The 15,378-nt window shown below is 43.7% G+C and overlaps 1 protein-coding gene across 1 annotated transcript; it reads right to left on the bottom strand.

Moving 5' to 3' along the window:
• Nucleotides 1-2,461: 2,461 nt before the first annotated feature.
• calcoco1a (calcium binding and coiled-coil domain 1a) lies at nt 2,462-13,608 on the bottom strand. Its single transcript, XM_078091444.1, has 15 exons — nt 13,080-13,608; nt 11,933-12,099; nt 11,748-11,850; nt 9,509-9,711; nt 9,104-9,316; nt 8,726-8,874; nt 8,556-8,625; nt 8,289-8,444; nt 7,755-8,009; nt 7,512-7,637; nt 7,146-7,241; nt 6,230-6,317; nt 5,798-6,045; nt 5,455-5,546; nt 2,462-4,348 (listed from the first exon to the last, which is right to left on the bottom strand). Exons 2-15 carry the CDS (start codon nt 12,062-12,064, stop codon nt 4,321-4,323), a joined length of 1,959 nt encoding a protein of 652 aa, XP_077947570.1. The 5' UTR covers nt 12,065-12,099; nt 13,080-13,608; the 3' UTR covers nt 2,462-4,320.
• Between the last annotated feature and the right edge of the window lie 1,770 nt (nt 13,609-15,378).

Here is a 15,378-nt window from a genome sequence, read left to right as displayed (position 1 = left end):
ATCATTCTCTGATTGCATCAAGCGGGATGCAAAATGCTTTGCACACATTTAAAGAAGACAATACGCAAACAATAAGACATACAAACTTCTACATCCCTATTTGGCTTTGCAAATTTGCAAATATCCACTTCTCCTCAAAGTTGTGATTGGTATTTTTCTCCTATTTCGGGGTGTTTAAGACTAAACCATCAATCAGAGAAACATGTGGCATATGGATTGATAAGGAAAATAAACGTAAGTAGCCGTCCCAGCGATCAGTCATTTCCATCAGTCATTTCCACTTTAGTTATTTCCGGGTGCTGCTTCAGCTGAACAGTCAGTAAATGGTCCAACATGGTCTCAGATTTTATTGGACTCATGCGATATTTGATCTTGAAGACGCATGGATCCCTATCTGGTTTGGTAATGACCCGTGAAATGTGAAAGGACATCGCGGCCTTAATCGCAACTCAAAGTCAACACATTTGTCAGAATACCTTTGAAACAAATGGATGAATAAAACATTCTTTTTTGGTTCGTTGTGCATGTGACCAAAAAACTTGAGTTATACTTCTGTCACAAACTTATAACCTGGAGTCCATCATTTTAACTGCTCTCTGGACGTCCCGATGAAGAACAGGAAACCTCTTTGAAAAGGGTTACCCTTAGTAAACACCTCTCATTATTCAGCATACCTGGGACACTAAGGTCTCACCTTCATTTTATTAATAAAGCAAGAGACAGAGATAGAGAGAGGGGGAGAGAATCAGAAGAGGGTGATAAACAGAGATGAGATCCTATCAATTATATGATTACTTTAATTAACTATCATTAAAGACAGATCAATAACACCAGACTGGAATTAAAATAAGGCTGATACATTACACACTATTTTACAGGGAACAATGAAATGGCCTCGTATACCGAGCTCCTGGAAGGTGTTGCCATGGTAACCTATGACAGGGTTCGGGTGTGCTCGGGGAATTTAAAAGAGCCGGCTAAGATTTCTATATACTCATCCTTCCACATCAGTGATACTGGATTAACTAATTACTTGAGTGAAAAAGGCTTATTGACTGGAAGTAGAAAAAAAGAGATGGAAATGTGTAAAAAATAAAGCCCTCGGGGGAAAAAAAGGTGTCACTGTACAATGAATTAACAAAGGGTGCAGATCTCCCCTGTAATATTCCTCCAGCCTCAATACATCATTTATTTATAAAATATAGTAAAGAATCCATAAAAGAAGGTCATGAGTGCGGCATACCAAAGAAATGAATATTGAATATTTAAGCACAGCGAGCACGTCCTCTGAACATAAGCAGAACGCTGGGATAACAGATGAGGAGAGCCGCTCCTCGCCGTGTGATCAGGAGAATGAAGCCCACTGAACCCAGGAGCTCCTGGCAGCGGGGAGGCCCCAAGGAGCCGAGCTCGGGCTGTGATAAACAGACACTCTGTCTGTTGACCCACGTGACCTGGGTTTCACGTGATACAAAAAAAATATACTTTGAGGTTGTTCTCTATACTTAAAGCCGTGCAGGCTAAAACCCACGTAGAGGTCTGCGCTGGACGCGGTGAGTAGGAAGGTTGGTTCACGATGTTAAACAGCACTTTGTTTAACAGTGCGTCTCCTGCCTGGTTCACAACAGACAAAAGGGACAAGTGCGCCGTTTGTTATGTGTGAAGCGAAGCCGCAGAGGGTTGGGCATCAGCCAAGGGAAGAGAAATGAGGTGACGGGAAGGTGAGAAACGTGTGCAAGTGTAACGACCATAAATTTAACACTTTCCACTGTGTGAGCAGAGAGAGAGAGAGAGAGAGAGAGACGGGGTAATGGAGAAAGTGAGGTAGAAACGGACAAAGGCGAGTTAGAATGGAGGGTGTACCAGCCGGGAGGAAGAAGGGATAAACATGTGCAGGTAGAGGAAGGGGTGATTTGGGGAAGGGTAGTGAGAGCCGGGGAAGGCGGGTGTCGGGGTCATAAAAAACTAGGAGATGTGTTCTGGCCTCTGGGTCTTCATATCTTTTACATTTCTAATTAAAAGAGATAAAGACTGAGGGAGTCATCAATCCCACAGTGATTTCCCAGTTAAGGTTTTAGAGGGGGCTGTAAACTAGGCAGCCCAGCATCATTGATTTTATAATTAGCTATCGTCGCCCCAGACTTCAGATGGAGGGAGTGTGGTGAAGGGAGCTGGGGGCTTAAAAGAGTGAACGGGAGACGGCCTTAGGAGAGGGGAGGCACAAGGGTGAAGATTATGAGGAGGTCAGGCCTGAGGGTGCAGGAGAGCCGAAGGCGAGGGGAGAGAAAATCCTGCATGAAAAATGCATGTGAAACAGGCAACGAGCCAAAGGGGCATATAGGTTATACAGCTGTGTGAAAAGAAAAGTCATAGTTAATTACAAATGAACTGTCACGTGAGGAATGACGCGTGAAAATGTTGCGATGATCTTTGGCCAGAAAAAGAAGCATTAGATCCAATAGTAGATACATAAACGATTTTATTACTGAACCCCGGCCGAATCCCATTACATGAATGGTAAGACAAAACACGGCGGTGTACATGTGGGATAAACCTTCACACACAAAACCTCAAAACAAACCGTAACCACTGGAGCTTTATTGCAACCGGAGACGGCGTCCCGGCGAGGAGCAGAAGTACGGCAGCTCTCAGCGGAACCACAGACAAACACAACACCCCTAACACATCAAAATTGGATTACAACCACAAACAATGACTATGGAGAATACATGTAGTGAACTATCTTATAAGAAAGAATAGCAGGCTCCACACAAGGAGAATCGACATGAACTGCAACCCCAGGACACCCGGCGACACGAGGCAAATGAGAGGTGACTCCTTCCATAATCCTGGTCCTCAAACGCAACAGGCCTTTCCCTTTCATTAGTACCGACGTCCTGCAAAATCATTTCTCATAAATCAAGTTTTAAAGTGAGTATTCGAAAGCAAAAGGTGTAGATAACACAATGGTAATGATTAAGATAATGATGAAGCGACATATTAGGTATCCATTCATCAGCCGTTCATCTAAAAACTCTTATGTAATAAAAAATATGGTGCAAATACAGCAGATAAAATCAAGCAAAGTTTTCTTAGCCAAGCATGGAAAGTTTTGTCTCACGGCTGCGTGAAAAACACCTCTTTCAAACTAAACCTGAATATAATTTAATCGCAGCATAACTCAAGTTAATTATGAATAGAAATCATGAAAAATGCATACAGTATTGATTAAAAGGCAGGCAGCTGTTTTTATTAGGCAGTAAATTGCCATAGGGCCCGGGGAAAATACCAACACTGTGTCACTGCATCTAAAAAGATGATTTTTTTTGAGGATGACTCTATTTTAAATTATTTTAGGCACAAATTTATAACAGCGTGAATGTGAGGTTTCTGTAAAATAAGAAATTGTAACAATAATATCCTAATTGCCAGCTTGTAAATCCATTAAGTATTAAAAGACTACAGCGGACCTATTGTGTAAAGCATGAGCGTTAACTATAACAATGATTATATGTAAGTACTGAAGTAGAAAGTTGCATCTGCCGTGTATTTAATAGACTTTAACGCAATCTGCTCAATAAGCTTTCTTTTTTTAAATGCTTCTCCTTCTTAGAGCATCTCTGAAACACTAAATCTATTTAACTGCATCTGCACGACAGCAATCAAGTGCTCCTGCATTCAAGAAAGTGCATATCAAATCTTACTTGTGAGTAAATGGAGGGGAAATATGATGTCGTAGACCCACATTACTGCAGTATAATTATGATGCTGTATCATTATTACTTCATGCTGCCGTGAATAGCGTTGAAAGTTGCTGTGGAGAAATTGATGTTGGAGAGTTCTGCCATGATTTCCAGTGGAGCTGGACCTGCAAAAACCATCATAATGTCATGAATCCTAATAACAAATGTTATTAAAAAAAAAAACGGCATAACATCCATCGTTAAGCTCTCGACACTGCAATGATTCAACCAAAATAATTCTGCTCCGGCTTGATAACTCTCAAACGCCAGAGGCCACGCCCAAGAGCGAGCTGTGTCCAACTGTGCAACAGTCTTATGTCCGTCAGTGTCGACCTGCCCCCACAAGACCGCGTGTCATTCCGAAACGACAAGACAGCCACAGTAATAATAACACGACAGTTAGAGGGGAAACCCAGGGTTCACGGCAGATATGATGTCAATTGCATATTACCAGTTTCCCTGTGTAGTGAGTGAGCTGCATATGTGCTTAGCGGAAGTATTATAGAACCACACAAACACCGAGAAGGTCCTCATTTGTCCTCCTTTGTCCTCCTTCTGGCCACTCGCCATCCGCAGGTTACCATAGCGAGGTGTCCGCCACATCACTGCAGGGAGATGCAAAGCAGAGCAAGTGTGAACGACTGAAAGAAACACCCAGTCTGGGAGGAAAAGGAGGTTGGATTGAAGGAGCGGCCGAGTAGGAGAGAGAGAGAGAGAGAGAGAGAGAGAGCTTTAATGATGCTGAAAATTGGCCCGTGACTGAAGTACTCCCTTCAGGTAAATCACTGCGACAGCTCGCTGTCAACTTATCTGTCCCCTTGTCCTCCCATCTTGCCCCTCCCAAGCCCCAACTTTGTCTCACAGTCTCCCCGACTCAACTTCTTTTACGACCACACATTCAAAACTTCCATCTTCCTGCCATTGTCAACTTGTCATCATAAATAACTGGTCGCATGTGTCCGTGTGCTTTAGCGAGCTATGAGTTTGTTTCTGTGTGTGAAGATTCAGTACTCAGGAAGTGTGAATTCCTACGTTTGTCCTTTCCTAGATATTCTAGGAATTTACTTAAATTTAACTAAATTTAAGATAAAACTATGAAACTTTTTACCCCACTGCATTCATCTGGCTGCTGTGTTCACTAATTACTTTGCAGAGTAAGGTTGTACACACAAATCAAGTCATGGGTTCATAAAAAAAATGATGCATTGCTGGAGTTTAAAACCAGCCAGCGTGGCAGGAAGAAATTTGTTGGCTTGTTTGACCTGAAAGACATTTTCATTTTAGTATGCAGCCATCAATGCAAAGCTGCATTTAACAGTAACTGTGCTCAATTTGTTGTCTCATAGTCACTTGCTAAACCCTTCATTAATGTAAACCAAACATGGAATATCTTTCACGAGAAGGCAAGTAGCATGTCCATGTATCCAATCAGAATGCAGGAGTTTTATGAAATAGTTACATGTGTAACAGTGTGACACAACTGGCAGAGTTGGAGAAGGTTCTCAGAATACCACTTTTTTCAACAATATGAAACAACAAGTAAAATCGGAGACGAGTTCTAAAGTAGCATACGAAGCAAATGCAAAATTAAAAAATATCTCACAACTGTGTATATATACACACTTGGCTGGGTCAATGTGTGCGTCTGTGCACGCTCTGTGTGTGTGTCTGTGTGTACTCTAGGTATGAACACGTGAAGGGGAGGTTGTACCTGAGAACAGTGTCCGTGTGTTCAGGCAGCAAAAGTGCCGTTTCCTCCCCAGAGCCGTGTCTTCCACACTTGAGTGTGTCAGATTCCTCCTCCTTAACACCAGAAACAACACACACACACACACACACACACACACACACACACACACACACACACACAGCAGCCATTACAGACAAATAACTTGCAGAGGAGCGGCATAATTGCTCCTCAAAGATAATATCGGCATCAAGCGATCCGTTGGCGGCGTTAAACCGGTGTGCACGGCGGACAGCAGGAAGGCACTGCTCATTTATCTATTAGGACGCCGGCGATGCTGAACGGCGACGGGTGTGACGCGTCTCACCGAATCAGAGCTGTGCGCCTGCCGGTCGGCGTCTGCCTGGCGCGGCGAGGAGAGCGGGGCCGGCTGGTTGATGACCACTGTGCTCCTCTCCACCTCCCTGGGGGAGGGGGGAGGGGTGCCCAGGAGTAAGGAGTCGGGCTGGCCCTGCTCGCACAGACTGTAGTGTCCCAGAGGCCTCGGCGGGCGGAGGGGCTGCAAAGCCTCCGGGTTCTCGTCCTCGGAGTCCGATAACGCGCTCGCAGGCAGATCTGCCGGATGGACGGAAGAGAAAAAGCGTTCACTTCTTTTTTTTTTTTTTTTTCTTCTGTCGCCCCCCCCCCCACAACATGTGGTGTCCTGAGTCATATTTAGTGTCGCTGTTATACGATAGTTAACTCTTTTATTGTTCACATCTGCGGGGCACACAGGTGATGAATGCGGGGCTCCAGTCACCTGTATAGGCAATCGGGGCAGCGCTCCACTTGGCACCGACCGCTGTTCCCATCTTCTGCTCCAGCTGACAGATGTACTCCATCAACTCCTGTAGTGAAAATACAGCCATCGTATCACACGGTGGCTTCAGCAGCCACCCCATCCCCCCACCCCCCCGTCATAACTCTCCTGGTCTGACTTCTTCAGGCTAAAGCTACATAAAATACATTCACACACAAACAGACAACTTTGCTTTTACATAAATATCATTATCACCGTTCAATAAACATTTGGACATTTGCCAGATTGACGACGTGTCACAGATTGGATGCGATGCTCCTATACGGCAGATGTTAAAATTAAGCCGGACACTGATTTTAAAAACATTGACTACTACTGTGGCAGAAGCAAACAATCGCAACGGTGGTTAGCCAACAAAAACACTTTAACAGCAGCAGCACTGACTCCTGTGAAATAATACTGATTTATATTGAACTATAAACAATTTATATTGCACAATAACAGCTGGGAAGACAACAACAAATAGAAGATTCCTAACACTTGGGACAACCTCTACCCCTGTATACGTGTGAATATGTTCCATCAGTAAGCTTTAGCATGTGAATACATTATCAATGCACAGCTTTAAAAACAAATAAATAGGTGCACTCAAGCTATAAAGGGGTACAAATTGTAACCAAATGTCTACTTAATCTAAGGCTGATAGTGACTGAATTACAGCAGTTGTTAGGAGATTAAGGAAAAGACATATACATTTAAATTGTTATTACCATTCATTAGCCTCGAGATCAGCTGATAAGTTCATAAAGTCAGGACCTGAGACACCACACATGTTTATCAAGAATGTAGATTCTTTCTGTTTAGAGACTTTCTGTCAGCGCTGATTTGAGCTGATTGCTCATCGTGCGTCTCTGACCTGTTTCTCTGCAAGCTGCTGCTCCTTCTCTTTCTGGGCGACCCTCAGGCTGGCTTTCAGCTCCTGCAGCTCCCTGCAGGTTTCACTCAGCTGAACCTGCCAGCCAGATATCAGAAGCAACTTGTTAGAAGCAACTAACAGTTACTGTGATTTCAGAATGGCCATGTGTAGTATATAGAGTACAGTTCTGTGATGTTAAAGGGGTAGCAGGAACTTTTTTCTTGAAAAAGAAAAGATAGATGATTGCTGTACCCTCTTTTCTGTTCTGGTAAATATAGTTTTGTCTACCGCAAACAAACTTATGTGTACTCGCAAAATGAACCTGAAGCGGGAAACACTGAATGAGTTCTTTGTAGTATTTCTCACCCGGTTGCAGTCCCTTTCCCTCCCAAGCTCAACCTCCAGCTTCACTCTCTCCATCCGCTCTTCTTGCAGCCTCTCTTCCGTCCTCTGCATCTCCGTGCTGAGTTTCTCAAGACGCTCGTGGTCCTTCTGTCACACACACACACACACACATACGTCAGAATGAAACACGTTCACCTTAAAGTTATTAGACCTTGTGTAAAAAACAGACATCAAGACATCTGATTCTACGTTCTGCAGGGATACCTCAGCAGTGCGCTGCAGGTTCTGCCTCTCCTGGGCCCAGCGGGCTCGTCCCTCTCTCATGGCCAGACTGGAATCAGCGAGCTGAAGCGTGAGCTGGGCGGCCTGCAGACGAGCCTGATGCATCTCGGCCTGACCGTGATCCCTCTGGGCCACCATGGCGCTCAGATCACTCTTCAGGGCCTCTGCGGCACGCTCGCTCAGGTTCAGACGCTCCCGCAGGCTCCGCATCTCCTTCAGCGTGGCCTCGTTCTGCGCCTGGTTATAAAGGGACAGGGAAGCGTGCATTTGAATACTGAAATCTGTTTATCAGTCTATTCATTAAACGTTTTTAAATGTGGTGAAAGTGAAATAGCCCAAATCCCAAAGGATAATCAAAAAACACAGCCCAACTCCAGTGGTTTTGACCGTGTGTGTGCATCAGGTCCTGCAAATACTTCTAACATTTGCCTGATCTTCCTTTAACTAAGAATCCAAACATTATTCTCAGCCACGCTCTCCAACCCGCCTCCTCTGATTTCCAAAGCGATGTCTGACCTCCTTCCTGTGGGCAGCGGTGAGTTTCTGGGTGAGGGTGGTGATGCTGTTTTGCAGCTGCAGGACACTGGTGTCTCTCTGGGCCAGTGAATTCCTTAAGACCTGAAACTCCTTAGACAGACTTCGGAGTTCACCTTCTGTCTGTTCCAGCTTTGACTGAGAGAGAGAGACGACACAAGACGGGGAAAGAGAGTGAGGTGTGTGAGAGAATAACCACCGAGACACAGACTTTACGGAGATATATTGCTCGGTCTGAATTAGAATTACCTGCAGGCTCTTTCTGTCACCCTCCTCTTCCTTCCTCTGAGCTCCCGCCCTCTTCGCTCTTTCTTTAATCCTGCACACAAAGGTTTAGCTACTGATGATCAAAAGTATTTATGAGACCCACATAAAACTAAATCAGAGAGAAGGGAAAATAAAAATACTAAATGTCACACCTTTCCAACTCAGTCTCTTTCTCCACACTTCTCTGAGCCAAGGTTTTGATATCCTCCTCCAGCTCTTTGATTCGCACTTTGCTCGCCTCGCTCGCATCCAATAAAGCACTTTTCTCCTGGGCCAGTGATTCCCCAAAAGCCTGCACATCCTAACAGACCAGAGGCATTTCCCATCTTTATATGAATGTTTAATTCATCGTGACATACTGCAGGTTACCAATATGAAAATGCATTACATTTAAAACTGTAATTTAACAACCAAGACATTTTATTGAATGGTAATTTTGCGTCGAAAAGAACATAATGCTGTTTGAGCGTAGATGTGCTTTTCATTAACAAATAAATATTGCCTGTCATTTTCCAAGCTCAATACGCCACCTTCTGCTCCATCTCCATCCCCTCGACCTTCTCTCGACTCTGCTTCAGCTCTTCCTGCAGCCTGGCGACGTCCCTCTCCAGCGCCCTGTGCCTTCTGTCCCAGGCCTCCCTCGCCCTCTTGTGCTCCTCCTGATCTTTCTCCCTCCGCCTGTTCGCCACCTCCTGCGCCTGCAGCAGCTCGGCGCGCTCTCGCAGACATTCCTGCAGTCGGCCCTGATAGACACGCGGGGGGTGATGGAGGGAGCACGTTGGGAATCGTCGTTATGTCTTTGTGTGTCAGCATTAAACATCAGTATTGATTTCCCTGCTGATGTGTTTTATCAGCACTCATTCATTTACGTAACTGATGACATACTCTCCGTCACTAGCCCATGAGGTAAATATACTCTGTTTTGTTATGTTCACCTGCAGCAGTTCAGCTCTAGGCACTACCAGCAACATGCCCGTGCTTCCTTCCTCCCCATGGGGCTCCTCCTCAAGGGTCACCAGATCCTCGAGGGGCTTGGGAGCGCAGAAAGTGAACGCGGAGCTGCAGCAGACCACTTCCCCCTTCGCATCAATATATGCAAACTCATAGTCCTGGGAGCTGGGTTTGGGAAGGTAGGAGGCTGAAAGACAGGGGGGGGGGGGGGGGGGGGGGGTTTAGTGAAGAATATTTGTGATTCAAAGTAACCTGATTTTCAGCTGGCTTCCCAGCATGCTGTTTTGAAAAAAGAACATCATGGAAGCTAAATGCACTATCGATGATTAGATCATTTAACTACCTCGGAATTAATAAGATTTAATAACCTTTTAAAAATATTACTCTAAATCTAAACCGTTTTTTGGAACTCATACAACAGAGTTCACACATTGTTATGGCTTTAATTTTGTAATGCATACATTACATATTATAATTCAACGTGCATTTTTATAGTTTTTTAGTTGTATTGCAGCAACGTTGATTCATGAGTGTTGCAGTACAGCTTTACGCCACCAGCGGGCAGCAGCCAGGTGAGGGAAATGGCGCTGCGCTAGTTGGCGCTATACTTCATCCCGATGTTTCTTCGCAAAGAGGTGAGGTCATTTCTACTTTACACCGGGCCGGAACAGACTTTTCCAAACCAGACATATCGTCCATAAGTCCAGCTGACCTCGAGTGAGTCCCTGTTTTCATTAGTATTCTGTAAAGTGCGTGATGAGCGCTGAATACCAACGATAGCGCACCAGCGGCCACGTAGCAGGACAAGCTAACTGGGAAGCGGTGTTCATAGAGTACTGAGAACATGTCACATGTGCTTATTTCCCGTCGTACTTTGTTTAGCTCGAACGTCCACTTTTCTGTCAGCTCCGTTCAGTTCACCCGGTTCATATTTAGCACGGTGTCGTCGTTGAAACCGGTTACCGTTAGCTTAGTCATTAATTACACTTAGCTTAGCTAACTAGCGTTAGCTTGTGTGTTTGCTCTGCAATGACATGTCAAAGTGGCGTCTGTGAGGAGTGGCAACAATCTCATTCATTTGCCATCAAACTAGTTGATATTTAAACAATTTAATTGTAACGTGACGCCTACACGTGTTAAATATAAAAGTTACCTGTTAAGCAAATAAAAGGAAGCATCCTGTCCGGTAATGGTGCTACAAAGTTAACTTGCATGCTCTCTGTGCACATTAACCTCCCAAATTATTATTATTTAGAGACAAATCATGAATTATTATTTCCCAGTGGGTATATGTTTACCAGTATTGGTTTGCTACTAAATAAATAACCATAATTATATTTGTTCATATCCTACCATATTTGTATTTGTCATTTTCTATCCCTAAACACATCGGACAGGAACCGATGAAGCTACCGGTTCCTACCGGTGAGCAGCGAAGTACAGCCGAGGTCTTCTTCCAGCCCGTAAAATGACATCACCTAATATTATCCTCACCTTGCACAGACTACAGCTTCATGTTTAGAATGATTTACTTTTCTGTTCCACAGCAGGTGAACTGTAATGTGGAAAACTGACCAGAAGGAACAGCAAAGTTTATGAGCTGTATTGTAACTTACAGCCCCGGCTTAGGTCACAGTGAGTGCAGGCCACCTTCTTTTTAAATCACCGCAATGATGATGAAGACAAGGAAGCATCAGCGGTTTCTTTAGACCTTCCTCCCTGAGCTCTTTGTCAAATGAAGAATGACATCGTCAGCATGCCAAAGCTAGTGATAAATCACTAGAGGTCATTGCCACACCTGCTGCATACTTGCCCCTCGCACTGAACCAGGCGCATTGTATTTTTGACCAGTAGTAATCAGAGCAGGCTTTGACAAAATCATTGTCTTCCGTCCTCATTACTCAAACCCCTGCATCCTTAAAAGATGAATTGAAACCATGAAAGAGCTTGTGTCAGAGACAAGTAGAGAATAACATTTTCTTGTGTTTCGGATATTATCCCTTTTAAATCTGTGATAATACTCTTTTAAATTAGAAATGTCTTTTGTTTTGCTCCATTTTAAAACACCGGTTGCCAGCCTTGTGTGTACGGGAGAGCAATTCAATCTACAGACACATCAATCTCCTGCCGAAGGTTTTATGCGCTGATCTAAGCACCGTATCAGTATAGATTCAGGCTTACTGTGGGAAATAAAATACAATTAGAAAACAAGGGCATGAGTACCCTGGAAGTGCACACAGCAGTTGACATCTGTGCCCTCTTGATAGTCAGTCGGCACCAGAGCCCAGACGAACGTGTGGTACTCCTTGACTGACGACCATCCAACCTGAGGGAGAAAACACGCTGTTATTTTGTAGTTGATGCATAAACTTTTTATTCGCTGTGACAGTTATCAGGTTTAACAATACCTTGAAGAGCCCTATCCAGTCATTGCTGGCCCAGTTGTGGTGTGTGTTAAGTGTGTAGTGGCAATCCACTCTGCTCTGAGGGAAGTAACTGCTGCCCACGTTTCTGAACTCCACTCGCCAAGGCTTTTCCATGGCAACACAAAGGAAAGGAGGCGGTTTTCCACCTACTGGGGGAAAAAAACACAATGTTCAAACTCAAGTTGGTGTTTTTCTAGATCAATTCAATACAATGTTAGGAGAAAACTGGCATTCAAGGATAGAGTAAATAATAGTGAAATGGGTGGGAGGTGACCGCTGGAGAACAAAAAAAAGACAGCGAGGAGGCGGTGGATATTTATCCAGGGTAAGATGATATCCCGACTGAGCCCCCATTTGACGAGAGGACACAGGAACTAAAGCTCAGTCGCAGCATGGCCTTTGAGCCACATTACATATTTCACTGGGGCTATTTCAGTCATTGCTTTCATTTGCTATTGTACACGATCGCGTGTGGACATGCAGAACAAGCTGTATGGGATCTCCAGTGTGTACAGGGTTCAAATTATACCTCCATGGAGACATGTGTGGCTTACAGGGAGCATTATTTATTCATTTTGGAAATGTTAGGTATACGGTCCCAGAAGTTCTAATGTGACATATGCGAGGGAAAAATGCTTTAAGTTGTAGATTTTGGGTTAAATGTGACTTTCCCATACTTTATATTTATCTCCCGTGTAACTCATGATCAAATACAAGTATATGGCTTTCAGGTTTTCTATTTCAGTAAAGCATCTCGCTGAACTTCGAACAAACTTTTATGTAAATATTGCAGAGTATTTAGCAGATTCCCCCCCCCCCCCCCCCCTTAAAAAAAATAACCATGACATAAATATGCAGTATCCTCCAGGAGGGCTCACGTTACACAGCGAGACGCTCGAGGCCCAACATTAGCACATGTCAGAAAACTTTGTGTCGTAACCGTCGACGCAAGCTTAGCAAGACAAACGTGTTAGACAATCCGCAGACTATAATTTGGACACGTAGCCTACTGGGTAATTATCATTGTGCATATTACGCCTGCATGTCGGGCGAGACAATAACAGGCTTTGTTAACTACAAAATACATCTGCGCACATCGCGTCTCGGCCGTCCAGCGCATCTCGCTTACCTTTTTTTTTTTTTATATCCCCGACTTCTCCGTGAGATGTATAAGCGAGCTGCCCCTCTATCAGACACGGTTGTCACAATGCGTGGAGAAAACCACAAACCACGAGACGCGCTTTCCTCCTCGCACTCGGTTGATCCAAGGACCCGAAACAATAACAACAAAAAAAAAGCAAAACACAAGCGTGACGGTTTGACTTCCACCGCGGGGCATCATGGGAGCTGCGGTTCCCCGCTTCCACGATGGCGCGCTGGAGCTGCTCTCCGTGAACTACAACCCCCCCAAAGCCTCAGCGCGGAGGCGGCCGGAGCTCGCGCTGCACGCGACGCGGTGCCCCTCATCGGCTTCCGTTGTTTTTCTCATCGGACGACGAAAGCCCAGATGCGTGACGACGGCTAGCGGCCGATGCTGGAGACGCGCGCAGCGACAGAGAACAAGTTGACCCGTGATCAGCTCATTCTGGGATAGGCTAGAATATGTTCTCTAGAATATGCTGCTGGCGACGTTTATATTAATCCCCTTGCAGCTGGATAGGGAGGGTACAAATATCGTAGGCTATATGAATGATGTGTTTACTGGCAGCAAAATGCGGTAGGTTTTCTGAGAAATGCAAATGGACTCTTTGTTTCATCAGTTGGATTGATGTTCCAGATAAGGCGGTTCCAATTAAACAGGTACACTGAGTTCTCTGTATGATTGGACAAATGCCATTTTATTCCATGTTAAGGATTTTATGTGGATTTTTTTTTTTTTTTCAACCACATTAATCTTATTTTTTTAAACGTCCCGTATGTTTCCAATTATTCTGAGTGATCCCTCCCTTCCTCCTTATTGTGTAAACATAGGGTGGTACAAGTTAAACAGCATGATGAAGTTTCGTTGCCAGACAGCAGATGGCAGTATGCCATCTTCAAAACTAAGCGCATAATGCATTACCGCTGTCACATACAGACCCAATTCTGGAACATTTTTAACACGAGGTGATGTTCTTCAGCCTCTCAATTCCGCCCCGTGGCCTTCGGATGTTATTTCGGCGTACATTTTAGGTCTTTAAAAAAATGTATTTCTAGATCTATATTTTCCTAAATTATTTATTTTTTTAAAAGTATATACTTAATTAGCTTCAAGATTAAATACTATATTTAAAACTGACGGTTTACTTCTCAACTTAACATTAAATAGTCCTGGTGAAATAAAGTTTGTATAAAAATTACAAAGAACAGCAAAGTGTTTATGTCTGAGTGTTACTGTTTACTATAAAGAGTGTAAATGCCATGTGATTTGATAAATTGTTGGTCTGCACCAAAATGCCTAATTGTGTGTTTCCAAATAAAAAACATGTTAAAATATTGTCTTTGGATTTGGCCTCAATCTGAATACATTTAAATTGAATTGCCATTAAAATAGCTATTAAGGGAGTTAAAACGAATCCATGCCGCCGCTCAATAGCAGACATTAAAGTAGAAACTTGGATCATAGCAGTGGAAATTAGTATTTAAGGTTATTGTGCCTCCGTTACCGTTGCTTAATGTTCATCCTGTATTATTATAGTTATTGATGCTCTTCCCATTGCCTGCTTATTTATCTCTGCTCATTGACGAGTCAGTACTTTACTCTCCTCAATTAGTAAGGCCAGTTTGGCTAATTTAGTCCGTTGAAGACACTATAAGGACGATTCATGTAATTTTATGCCGATGGACAGTCGATGTTGGTACCCTATAAATTGTGTTAAAGTGGATTAATAGTGTGCTGGGCCTTTGTGAGCAAAGTGGTGCTGGAAGTAGTGTCTCTTTATGCTGTAGTTTAATTAGGTTGCACTGCATTGAAAAGCCTCTCCAGTAGTTATTGTTTACATGTGTGTTTTAAGCTAAGATGTTTTGGAATTAAAATAATTACAAAATGCTTTGAATTAGATTACGTTGCAACCGTAGGTATGTCTTGCTTGTGCTTTGTTATTTTCATAATTTTTTTGTTTGTTAAATATTTTAGAATTAACTAGTATAAAAAGCCATGTGCATGAATAAAAATCACTAACCACACTAATCATATCCTTTGACCCACACTGGCTTTATAGCTGTTTTGCCAATATTTTTGTTGTTGTTATTTATCGGCTGTCAGCGAAAACTAAGGCAGTCCTCAGTTAGCCTTGACTTTGAAGCGTTCCTGTTAGAAGTTAGAAGATGGCTGTGGAGTCGGAATGTGAGGCTTCACCCTAATAGAGACTAGACTGCGAGGTGGATTGGCCATGAAACTGCTTGATTTTGACCTGGCTGCCTGCTGTTATGGCTCCTCTGTCTGTCAT

This window comes from Gasterosteus aculeatus, chromosome 2, assembly GCF_964276395.1.
Source record: "Gasterosteus aculeatus chromosome 2, fGasAcu3.hap1.1, whole genome shotgun sequence".
Lineage (NCBI taxonomy): Eukaryota > Metazoa > Chordata > Actinopteri > Perciformes > Gasterosteidae > Gasterosteus > Gasterosteus aculeatus.
The sequence above is the reverse complement of the archived record's forward strand: the minus strand, read 5'-3'. Positions and strand labels throughout refer to the sequence as shown.

Bases quoted from the DNA above. Each gene is read 5' to 3' on its own strand.
- calcoco1a (XM_078091444.1), bottom strand. From the start codon at position 12,064: ATGGAAAAGCCTTGGCGAGTGGAGTTCAGAAACGTGGGCAGCAGTTAC. The intron at 9,712-11,747 runs GTACTCATGCCC...CCTGTCTTTCAG, and splicing joins CTGCTGTGTGCACTTCCAGG to CCTCCTACCTTCCCAAACCC. The intron at 7,242-7,511 runs GTGAGAAATACT...TCTGGCTGGCAG, and splicing joins GGGAAAGGGACTGCAACCGG to GTTCAGCTGAGTGAAACCTG.